Source organism: Gadus morhua, chromosome 12 (assembly GCF_902167405.1).
Source record: "Gadus morhua chromosome 12, gadMor3.0, whole genome shotgun sequence".
NCBI classification, from domain to species: Eukaryota; Metazoa; Chordata; class Actinopteri; order Gadiformes; family Gadidae; genus Gadus; species Gadus morhua.
In genome coordinates, this window is record NC_044059.1 from 23075363 (window position 1) to 23087916 (window position 12554).

Sequence of the window (12554 nt, forward strand, 5' to 3'; positions counted from 1 at the left end):
CGCCCAGGCACTCTCTCCTCGCTGCTGCCCGCTAAGAAGAAGATTTGGTCGATTGTTATCCTTGGTTTCTTGCTGTGTTTGAAAGACAAGAAGAAGAACAAGAAGAAGAAGAAGAGGGAAGAAAACTATCCGTCAACCGTTTTTGCGTCTTTTTTTGTATTTGATTGGATTATAGTTCTGGCTCTGTGTCGGGAAGTGAAAACGGGGTCCAAAATGCCTGAAGCCAACTACCTGCTGTCTGTGTCTTGGGGTTACATCAAGGTGTGTGGCGTCTCACTAGCTACGTAGCATGTCGGGATACCGCACGGAGCCTGCTCTGGGTGGCTGTCGGGGGGGGGGGGGGGGAGTGGGGGGAGTGGGATTGCAACGCAGTGAAACAATTGGGTGTTTGTGGTCCATATTTATTTGAATTAAAAAAAAGCCAAAATAGGCAGGATGGTTTACTAGTCTGATAGATTTATAATGATGACAAAGCGCTTGGAAATGGGTCCAAGAGTGATGAGCTCCTGATATTACAAGATATTGATTTGGGGGGATTGTTAATGTGCTCTGCCTGTGTGCATGTATGAAAGGATGAGTATGCTGATGGTGGTGGGGGTGGTGTTCTATCTGTGTAGAACAGAATGGCGTTTTGTGGCTCAGACTCCATCTTGGGTTCTCTGCAGAGCTCTCTGTGTGTGTGTGTGTGTGTGTGTGTGTGTGTGTGTGTGTGTGTGTGTGTGTGTGTGTGTGTGTGTGTGTGTGTGTGTGTGTGTGTGTGTGTGTGTGTGTGTGTGTGTGTGTGTGCATGAGGCTATGTGCATATTTAAATGTGTTGTGTGAATGCGCAGGTGTGAATGAACTAGTGTGTATAATATATATATTTTTTCTTTTTTTTGTTGTTTCTCTATTTTAGATTTAAATGTAATTATTCATACAAATAAATGTGAGTGTGTGTGTGTGTGTCTTTGTGTTTAGGCCTGTGTGTGTCTATGTTTGCAAAAATGGGATATTCTACTGCAACAGTTGCCACTGCAGTGCTTGTACCTCTGTTTCAAGTCCCTCAAACATCAATATATTTGTCAATGATATTCACCATGTAACAGGCCCTTAATCCCTTCTATGTTGACCCTTAAGGGGTTTGGGGGGTTGGTTGGGGTTACACTATGCACATTTTTCCCTCTGGAAGGAATCAAAATTCCTGCTAATGCAGTACACACAGTGAAATGGAGCGGATGGCAGAGTTTTGTGGTAAACTGTTAATTGTTTGCTAGGGGTATTTTAGAGGGATGGAGGTGGGAGGTACATTTAAGGGGCTTTCATTAGTAAGACAAATAATTATCCCCTGAATACACACACACACACACACACACACACACACACACACTGGATACCCCTTTGTCAACAACAGCAGAATGTACTTTCTCTCTTTCTTTATTTTTGTTTGTGGCCACTTGGTTTTCCACCCGATTACGAGCCCATGGAATAACAAATGGACCGCGCTGATGCTGTCACCTCTGCCATGGGAATCTGCAGTGTAATGTGGACCAGGTTTTCCCCTCGTTTCAAATGAATGACATTCCCCTCTCTCTCTTCCCCCTGTTTCCCGCAGTTCAAGAGAATGTTGAATCGGGAGTTGACGCACCTTTCCGAGATGAGTCGGTCGGGAAATCAGGTCTCCGAATTCATCTCCAACACCTTCCTAGGTAAATACGAATTCATCTCAAACACCTTTCTAGGTTAATACTAATTCATCTTCAACAGCTTCCTAGGTAAATACTTATTAATTTCCAAAACTTTCCTAGGTTAATACTAATTCATCTGCAACACCTTCCTAGGTGAAAACTAATGCAGATGGCCATCAAAGGCTATCAACACCTTCAAACACATGCATACCTCATCTGTTAATCAACATAAATTATTTGCCAAAACCATTTCAATGAAAAGCTCACCTGTAACCAAACACACAAACACAGCCCCACACAACCGCATAAATCTAGCTACAAATTCCATACCTATTTACAAATATTTTGTGAGGCATATCATAATGTCTGCACTTGTACAGTGCAGATATGCTCCTGTGTGCTACAGAGCATGGGGTGAGGATCACTTGATGCTTTCATTTTGGACTACGCAAGTGGCTCTGGCTGCCTCTTTGTGTGGGTGAAGTATGAAACATTGCAGCGTTGCCTAGGATGTTTATGACGCAGGCCCTTAAAAAAAAATCGGTAGAACAATTTCGCTGAACGATTATCAGACGTTCAAGGTAGCGCCCCACTTCCCAGAATGACGCTACTTGATTTTTTTGATTGACACGTGCGCTTGTTAGATGGTATCTAACAGCGTATTTGGTCATTTGTGATTATAGACGGTTGCTAAAGATATGCACTGGTGTCCAATCGACTGTCAAGTAGATCTCTGCCAGTCTTAGTTTGACTCTGACCCAAGGTTCCCTCTGTGAAAGGCAGACAAGACAACTGAATAGGTTGTGTGTGTGTGTGGGGGTGGGGACGGGGGCTAGGGGGGGCACTGGGGATGTGAAGAAATCTAGCTAAGGATTGCGTGGCTGGCTTCTCAATCCGGTCTGATCTGGCTGAAGGGTTGGGGGGGAACTCAGCGATGGGAAAGTCGAAGACGGTAGAGCTCAGAAGGTGGGGGTAGATTGTTGTGGTGTGTGTGTGTGCGCGTGTGTGTGTGTGTGCGTCCCTTTGTACGAAGGCGGAGCTGTAGCAGGCTATTGAATTGATTTCCCTTTTTCTGTGTGTGTGTGTGTGTGTGTGTGTGTGTGTGTGTGTGTGTGTGTGTGTGTGTGTGTGTGTGTGTGTGTGTGTGTGTGTGTGTGTGTGTGCTCTTGTGGAGGGGGGGTTGTATATGTATGGAAGGAGTTGACGGGTGGAGACGGGTAGAAATGTAGCAGGGGTGTGTGCGGTGGGGGAAGTCGGAGGATTCTGACGGATTCTGCAGGCGAGGCAGCGGAGACACATCAGAGGAACCCCCCCCCACACACACACACACACACACACACACACACACCCTTCCCTTCTCCGGCGGGCTGAGGGATGTGCGGAGCAGATTGGGTGACTCATCCCTGGGTCTTAATGCATCTCTGTCAGCCCCCCCTCCCCAGCTGGAAGGAATCCAGGGGCTAGATGGGTATCTCTCCACCAGAATAAAGGTGCAGAAGAGGATTCCCAACCCCCCCCCCCTTCGTCAGTGAGGAAGGGGGGAGCGTAGGATTGTGGGAAAACAGAGAAAAAACAAAACAAGCCGCGTCACACGGGGCGATGACAGTTGGCTGAACCCCCCGTCCATCCATCCAACCAACGGGGTACATTTGTCCATCTGCTGAACATAATCACAGAAATGGAAGATTAAGACGAAAATGCGGCTTTGTGGATTTGTTTATGCGCGGTTCAGCACAGGTCACTCTGGGAGGCACACCAAATCCCTGCTGGCTCGTTACTCGGTCGAAGCCCCCGCTTATCAAACGGGTTCGGATTGGATGTATGGCAGCTGACGAAGGCCAGGACTGCTCGGAAAATTCCATCACGGCACGGAATTAAAGTGTTGTTCCCTGGGTGCCTCTCTGGTTGGTTCCCTGGATGGTTCTCTGGGTTGACTCAAGGTGGTTCCCTGGATATAGCTCTAGGTGGTTCCCTGGATATATCTCTAGGTGGTTCCCTGGGTGGTTCCCCGGCTGGTTCCCCGGCTGGTTCCCTGGCTGGTTCAACACCCAGGTGATTCCCTGGGTGTTGTGGGGTTCCTTGGGAAGGAGGACAGATTGCATAAGCCATGATGTGTTGGGGATTCCAGGAGGGGGATTTTGTCCGAGGGAGGCGACCATTTGAAATCCCTGCTGCAGATGTTTCTTCTCATCTTGTTCTCCCATCATTCTTTCCACTGGCCCTCTGCCTTGAGCAAAACATGGCGTTATTGAGTGGATTCCACCGAGGGAATAAATCTGGCCTGAGCGACCCCCTCGTCTTCTCTATCTATCTGCCTCTCGTGGTGTATGAGCAACAATGGAAAACCCTTTCAAACATACTGATGCCGATAATCACACGTTAAAGATACAGCATCGATAGCTCTGCTTGTGGCTGCGGACGTCCATGGGATTTGTATTTTTCTCTTCACACACATACTACAAATAATGCCGTTCACGTTTATCTGTACCTGCATGGACAAACCAAAAATAACATACCGCTAATAACAATGGAATAAAACAAATCACACACGCCGTCTCTCCGGTGTTAATGGTGCTGACAGCCTGTAATATCGCAGAGGGCTGAATGCTGCGCCGCTCCTTGTTTCCCACGCAGCACATGTCTGAGTGTGCCTAATCGCCCGTTCTCCATTACACACCGACTGGAGGAGCGAGAGAGGGAGAGAGACAGACAGACAGAGAGAGAGGGAAAGAGAGAGAGAGAATATGAGAGTGATTATTTGAACTGCCGCTTGTAATTGAATAACCCTCAACAGGGAAAGGTTGATAGGCCAGCGTGAGTTTAGTCGAGGCTTGACGGATGAGTCCGCAGCATAAACATAACGTCACTGAGGGAAGGCTCCCCAAATGGTACGACCCAGCTCTGTTTGGGACTGGGAGTTGATAAGTATTATATATTTTTCATTCTATTTGGTCTCAAGGAGCACTTCTACGATAACAACGTCTCCAACCAACAATAATCGTCCTTTTTATAAAAAAAAAAATACATCAGTTACAGCCAATATATCATCCGGTTCTCCCTGATGTCTGCACTCTTTTAACTGTCAGGAGGGAATGCAATCTTCCCTTGTCCTCATTTGAGCAGAAGATTGGCGGTTGAGGGGGAAGGGATAATTACCCCCAACAAAACCCCCATTAAATAAATAAGGAAACACCCCCTCCGGCAGTGAGGGTCCGCAGCTGCGACCGCCGTGCGTTGCGGCCTCCTAAAGTGGCCGGCGGCCCACAGAGCTGGCGGGGCTCGGCCTTCGTCCAGACCGCCGAGCGAAGGGAGCCTTTCAATGGGGCTGACCTTTCTCTAGTGAATGGGCCAGGATACCAGAGACCAGCCCTCCTGCCAGGGGAGGAAGCGAGTGTTGTAATGGAAGGAGGGAGGTGGGGGTGGATTGGATGGATTGACGGAGGAGAGAAGAATGAACAGTGCGACTATCGGAAGGAGGGGTGAAGGGGTGGGGCAAGAGGTGGAGGGGAGGGTGCGTTGGTGGGTGGGTGGATGGATGGATGGATGGATGGATGGATGGATGGATGGATGGATGGATGGATGAGAGAATCAATTAGCTCCTCTCTGTGCCCGGCGTGTTGCAGGTGTCTGGGTCGCACGGGCAGACAGACAGGGCCTGTCAGTGGGATGGAAGGAAAGCGAATACTGAGGTTATTGTTGGAGAATGAGCCTGGTTGTTTCGGAGACACTTTGTTATTGCCACTACATCCTTGTGTGGAACAATCGGTCCCATTCTGCCTCTTCAACGGGAAAACCGCCACCGTTCTTTGTCTCTTTTAAATTGCCCAATAGAAAAAAAACTCACAAGCCCTCTTGTTTCCCCCCTCCCCACCTCCTTCCCCATCTTCCACAGACAAGCAGAACGACGTGGAGATCCCGTCGCCCACGTCCAAGACGCGGGAGAAGAAGAAGCAGCAGCAGCAGAAGCAGCAGCAGCTGATGACCCAGATCAGCGGCGTGAAGAAGGTGTCCCACGGGCCGTCCATCTCCGCCACCTCCATCTCCCGCTTTGGCGTGAACACGGACAAGGAGGAGCTGCTGGCAACGGAGCTGGAGGACCTCAACAAGTGGGGGCTCAACATCTTCACCGTCTCCGAGTACTCCACCCACCGGCCCCTCACCTGCATCATGCACGCCATCTTCCAGGTAACGGAGACGGGGAGACTCAACGCGTCGACCTTTTAAATCAAAACGAAATATAGACGATTCTTCGCGTTGGTGGTTACCGGTTGGTAATACATTTCTGATTGAAGGATGTGAGCTAAAGTGTGTCTTTTATTTTCTTCCGGTGCACGCAGGAAAGAGACATGTTGAAAACGTTCAAAATCCCAGTGGATACGTTCGTCGCCTACATGATGACGCTGGAGGACCACTACCATTCAGACGTGGCGTACCACAACAGCCTGCACGCCGCCGACGTAGCGCAGTCCACGCACATTCTGCTCTCCACCCCTGCCCTGGATGTAAGTCCTCCCCTCGCCTCAACCTCCATCCATACCACGTCGTTCTCCATTTTTTTGTTGTTGTTGTTTGGTTGTCTTGCTTCCCAGGATGCAGTTTTATCTTACCCTCACCTCATTCCCCTTTCTCCATTTGTTTTATAGGCGGTCTTCACAGATCTTGAGATCCTAGCAGCCATTTTCGCTGCCGCCATCCATGACGTTGACCACCCTGGAGTATCAAACCAGTTCCTCATCAACACCAGTAAGTTCAAACCTTGTACCTCTGTGCACCAAAAGTGTGCAACCTTCAAAGTGTTTTTCACCAAGAGGGCACAACTATGCAAATGCAATGTAAATGCATTGATCCATTTTGGCCGAGGTTACAACCATAGGACCCCACATTGATCCGTCTTTTGATTCTACCACTGCTCCTAGTGAGGGAGATCATGATGACAATGACTCTGAGCTAATGAGTGAATGCCTCTGCAGACTCGGAGCTGGCCCTCATGTACAACGACGAGTCGGTGCTGGAGAACCACCACCTGGCCGTGGGCTTCAAGCTGCTGCAGGAGGACAACTGCGACATCTTCCAGAACCTCAGCAAGAAACAGCGCCAGTCGTTACGCAAGATGGTCATTGACCTGGTGAGCCTTCGCACACTTCTTCACACCTTTCTCTCACTCTGACGCGTCTTGCTGTCACACCATTTGAATGCATGGAGGTTGGATTATGCGGTTGTGCTTAATTTCGTATATCGTCTATTTGCTCCAATCCAGGTGCTGGCCACTGATATGTCCAAGCACATGAGCCTGCTGGCCGATCTGAAGACCATGGTGGAGACCAAGAAGGTGACCAGCTCTGGAGTGCTGTTGCTGGACAATTACACGGACAGAATACAGGTAGGCGCCTACAGTTTGCCCTAGCGTGTGTGTTTCTGAGTGTTGTTGTGTGTATTTGGCGTTAATGGTTGAAGTGTCTTTTTCTTTGGGCTGCAAGTACCCAATTAGTTTAACCCTTTGGGTTTGTATCACTGCTGTGTTTGTGATCATTTGTGTCTTCTTGTGTGGGAATTTGAGGCTGTATAGATCTTAGCCCACGCCATCCTCATTTCACCGTCTAATTATAGCCCTAATCATTAGCCCTGGTGTCGGTGGAGTTAGCTCACCAAACGCTCATTAACTGTCCTCCTACACAACAGACCACCGTCCCCCCCACTGTCCCTCCCTTCCCACTCTTCCTCCCTCCGTTCCACTTTTCATTCATCCATGTTTATTCTCTTGCGCTTTGCGCTTTCGATGGACAGCAGCAAACAGCACATCATACAATCACCAGGTGCTTGATTCATCCATTCAGTGGATAACATATATGGGCTCTGTTTGTGTTCCGCAGGTGCTTCGTAACATGGTGCACTGCGCGGACCTGAGCAACCCCACCAAGTCCCTGGAGCTGTACCGCCAGTGGACGGACCGCATTATGGAGGAGTTCTTCCACCAGGGGGACCGGGAGAGGGAGCGCGGCATGGAGATCAGCCCCATGTGCGACAAGCACACCGCCTCTGTTGAGAAGAGCCAGGTGAGGAGAAGAGGCAGCCCCTTCTCGCAAAGACACACCACGTTCTAAACCGCGTCTGGAATGAGTCGTAAAACATGTCGTTTCTAAGATTACAGACATAAATAGCTGACTAACCAAAGACACACACTGATGAAATTGAAACCATCGTCGGACAGGATAAATCACACAAAAGCAAATGATAGATTCCATGACTAACTGATAAACCCCGCCTCCCAGGTTGGCTTCATCGACTACATCGTCCACCCGCTGTGGGAGACCTGGGCCGACCTGGTGCACCCCGACGCCCAGGACATCCTGGACACGCTGGAGGACAACCGCAACTGGTACCAGAGCATGATCCCCCAGAGCCCCTCCCCGCCCTTCTACGACCAACTGACAGAAGGGCCCGGCGGTGGGGGCGGGGGCGGCGGCGGCGGCGGCGGCGGCGGTGGCGGCGGTGGTGGCGGCGGGGGGGAGAAGTTCCAGTTTGAGCTCACCTTGGAGGAGGAGGAGGATGGCGACGGTGCGGACCGGAACGGGGAAGGGGGCGAGGAGGAAGAGGAGTTGGAGGAGGAAGAAGAGGAGGAGGATATTTTAGGGGGGTCCACACGGCCTCCTCCCATGGACTGCCCCAACGGGCCAGAGAACGAGGAGGAGGTCACCGCGGCGATAGAGATCGTCACGCAGGAGCCGTCGCCGACAGACACATAGTGGGGGCGGGGTGTAACGGTTTCAGCTCATGTTGGAGGTTGAAAAGGTTTTGAATTAATAGTTTTTGAAGGAAAATAAAAAGGGGACATCCTCTTGCAGCTGTGCTTTGTACCGAGCCCACTGAATGAAGCAGAGGCTCAGTTTTTGGTCCCGCATCGAGTAGGGCGTCTTGCACTTGGGCGTACGGAGCCAGAGACGAGGGAGAGAGAGGGGGATGGAGAGACAGAGATATATAGAGAGCGAGCGAGGGGCGGTTTAATGGGAAGCGGCTACAGAGTTCTCAGGAAAATAAATGCTGCGAACAATTTCCGAACATTCGGACAGTTAAATGCAAAGGAGGAAGGAACTGACGTTACTTGTGGCCAGTTTTGCAGACGGTTGCTTTAAATGTTCAGGACTTGCATTAAACGGACACTGACACTACTGAGAGATTTTGTACCTTAAGACTTTTTCTTTTTTTTACAGACACAATGTGTTTTAGAAGTAGCATAGAGTTACGATCTACTGAGGGGGCACATTTGGATAGAGAAAGTGTTTACTTTTTTCCTGTACCATTTGTCAGAGGACTTTTGTGTGCCTTTTTTACTATTGTCTTTATAATAGTTTTTTTTATTTATTGAACACTCTAGTATGTCTGTGAAATATATCTGAAAGAGCAAATTCTTTTTTGTGTCTCAGAAAAGGAGTGCAGTCTTCCATGTATTGGGCAATAGATAAATCCAAAACAAACTTTGACAAACGATTCTTGGACAAACTCATCCAAATAGGAAAATCAAAAACCATAACAATCACCAATTTCCATCCAATCATTCACCATGACCTATCAACACACGCATACACACACAAACAGACACACACACACACATCCACATATATACACCTACACACGTATATGTGTGTGTATGTATACATGTGTGTGTTAGATTCATAATGAATGTTAATAGGTCATATTCAATATTCACATCCATGATGATTTCTAAATGAAAACGGTCAAATTAAAAGAATGTTTGTCACTCGAAATGACACCACCTGTCATTTTTGTTTTTGATTTCTCATCCTCTATGAACTCCTAGTCATTTGTTATTCCCCAGCAAAAGTCTTTCAGACGTCCTTATTCGCCATTCATTTTGGTCCGTTAACTTCAGATCCACCCAGCTCTACGCAGCGCACCGGCAGAACTGGACCTCAGCACTCTGCCGGTGCAGTGAGCAGAAATAGCAGTTGATCATATAATGGCCTTTGTGAGTCTATTGTGAGTCTATTCTTAGCCCTCCCAAAGGCACGCCGTGGTCTTAATAATCCTGTTAGTGTGCATTGGGCTCCGGCCCCATGCCGTTGTGGTGTAGGGAGCAATCAGGGTCCGAGCACATGATGAAGGTGTTCCTACAGCTGCTCGGCGCTCGCCTGAGGGCTAGTCTCACGCCTTCATCGGTGCCATTATTCACCGCTGTTTATAAACCCTCTCAGACTCGGGGGACGTGACCCCAAAACAATCAGGCCAGCTATTTATTTCTCAAAAAAATAAATTCCCAGCCCCTAATGTGCTGCTTCTGCTCATTGACGTCAATGGACTATTGTTTTTTTTCTTTCTCGTGCAATTCTAGGACGTGGGGGTTGAAGGGTTTTTTTGGGCACAGAGGGAATTGCTAGATCGGGTCATCAGATTTTGAGTGGAGAAGGAAAGGAAATATTACAGGCTAGATTTTAAAACCAAAATGAAAGTCCTTACATTTACCCCTAGATTTGATTCGTTCTGGCCCAGTGGTTGCTATGACTACTGCCTCTGCCATTGGCCTCAATGACTGGTTTTCATGGACGGGTCTTTTTGCATCTGAACTCCACCATCACTTCATTCACCTTTTGTCCAACCACATCCCAGCATGCAACATGTGCGAACAATTGTGAGTGGCATCTCTTTCTTTGTACCTGTAATTGTGTATGCACGGATGTTGGAGGTGTGTGTGTGTGTGTGTGTGTGTGTGTGTGTGTGTGTGTGTGTGTGTGTGTGTGTGTGTGTGTGTGTGTGTGTGTGTGTGTGTGTGTGTGTGTGTGTGTGTGTCCGCGTGTGTGTGAAAGAGAGAGAGCACTCTATTCGTCTATGTCATCAGGCCTTACCCTATCATGCAACTCGTTTGTCTCTACTGTTTGTCGCTAGGAGCTCAAGTTGGTCTTTCTTGCTGTTTATAACAGTGTGTATTTATTCTACACTTAAAAGCTTGTACATAAGAAATACTGGTTCAGTGTAAAATCTATTTTAATTTATATGCACTTGCATTACCTGGAAGTGGTGGTGTCTAATGTGTAGAAGACTCTGGATCGGAGTCCTTTTATATTCTGTACTACATATTGTTTTTGATATATAAATATTTATATATAAGTATATATATATTCGCACAATGTTTTTAGTGCCCAGCAGTGCAGCAGCTAAAGAGACACTGTTGCTGTCACATGAGAACCTTGTAACCATTTACATTTTTTTTTTTAACTAAAGTTTCAAGTTAATATGATTCTTCAATGCGGACAATGTAAATGCAGATTCTGTCAATTTTCCAAAACAAAGAAAATTTCAATTTTCAATCGAATTAGATGCATCATTACCCTTCAGTTGTTTTTGTTAACAAAATAATAACGCCATTCCTTTCTTTGCTTAGTACTAGGTTTTCATTTGACAGCAAAACTTAGGTCACCCAAATGCTCCATAGAGGACATGTTATACTGCTTGGGCTTGGAAATAGGATCCTGAAAAAGCTAGGCAAGAGGAAAGAATCTCAGTCCATGCTTGGTATCAAAATACATGAATAGTTTTTTCTCTCTGCGGCTTGTCACAACCTAAGCTTGTCCATCCAGCATTTTGAATGCAGATTGCTGATATAGGAGGCTCAGATATGGTTCGACTGTCAAACACAAAACAATTGTCTTCTTTTACACATTACGCACTTGATGTAAAAGTAGATACCACAAGGGGAGGTTGGTAGCATGCTACAATTCACCCCTGTGCACCAACGTGAACCGGTTCGAATTATCGAGACGTGATTATGTAATTGATTTTTGCTAATGTGTGAACTCTTTCTGACCAAACTTGTTAGCAGTTTTGAAATTCAAATTCTGTCAGTATTACCATTGTTAATATATGTTCAAGCTTTCTTTGGTCCAAGTCGTGTCCAAAATGGTTAACCAGATTTAGCACTATCTGCATGAGAGATGGGATTATTATTTTTTTTTATCAATATTATGTTGAAGTCTGTCGTTTGTTGCCGGCAGATAATTAAATGTTTCACACAATGTATGGTATTATATTGTATATTGTGTTTAAAATGAAATCTAAAATACTTTTTCTATGAAGTGATTAAAAACAAAGCATGGATATAATAACCTTTGTTGCCTATGTTTCTCTACGTCAAAATGTTTTTCTCATTCCAAATCACGAAGTTAAAAAATAACATTCTCATTATTCAGTGAAGTATTTCTTAATGGGACTTTCATCTTATTATTTATAGAAGAAAGCGTGGGAATGAGTGGGAAGTGTGGATCACACAAAAGCTACCTTCCTAATTGCCCAACAATTCTAAACAATGTTAAAATACTTCATAAAAAATTGAAAATCTTTGCCCCAGTAAGGCTGCTTCGTATTGACGAGAAAAGACAATTCCTCTGTCATTTGCAGTATATTGATCACTATAGGTGCAGTCTTTATATCCAGGTGTGACATCAGGACACATGGCAAACCTTCAGGATATATGGCCATGCTGATGAGTCTGAAGATGTGTGAATCCACATGCATGCCTTTCACTTCCTATCCCTTTGATGTTGTTGTCATGGCTGCATCTTTTCCGATATTGTTGCAATGATAAGGACAGGTCACCACAAATAACAGCCCTCCTGAGTCTTAAATACACACACACACACACACACACACACACACACACACACACACACACACACACACACACACACACACACACACACACACACACACACACAGCCATACGTAAAGCCCAGTGGCCATCACTGCACTATATGACCTGAGAGACACAAGTTGTTAGACATGATTTACATTAGGGCTGCGTATAGCCACTTGATACCTCAACAGAAATCTGAACAGGGAGGTTACACTTAGTATTTTCTGTCCTTCTGTTTCGGGTGTGCC

The 12554-nt window shown here is 46.8% G+C and overlaps 1 protein-coding gene across 6 annotated transcripts in view; it reads left to right on the forward strand.

Moving 5' to 3' along the window:
* pde4ba (phosphodiesterase 4B, cAMP-specific a) overlaps positions 1-11779 on the forward strand; it is a 136362-nt gene extending 124583 nt beyond the window's left edge. For 5 of the 6 annotated variants that reach the window (XM_030372062.1, XM_030372063.1, XM_030372065.1 and 2 more), the window contains 8 exons: positions 1592-1685; positions 5557-5849; positions 6002-6166; positions 6308-6407; positions 6635-6789; positions 6922-7044; positions 7535-7717; positions 7934-11779. In XM_030372062.1, coding sequence (XP_030227922.1) covers positions 1592-1685; positions 5557-5849; positions 6002-6166; positions 6308-6407; positions 6635-6789; positions 6922-7044; positions 7535-7717; positions 7934-8407 — 1587 coding nt within the window. In that variant the 3' untranslated portion in view covers positions 8408-11779. Of the gene's footprint in view, positions 262-1591; positions 1686-5556; positions 5850-6001; positions 6167-6307; positions 6408-6634; positions 6790-6921; positions 7045-7534; positions 7718-7933 lie in introns of all 6 variants that reach the window. The other variant, XM_030372067.1, reaches the window with a different exon arrangement.
* Positions 11780-12554: the final 775 nt, after the last annotated feature.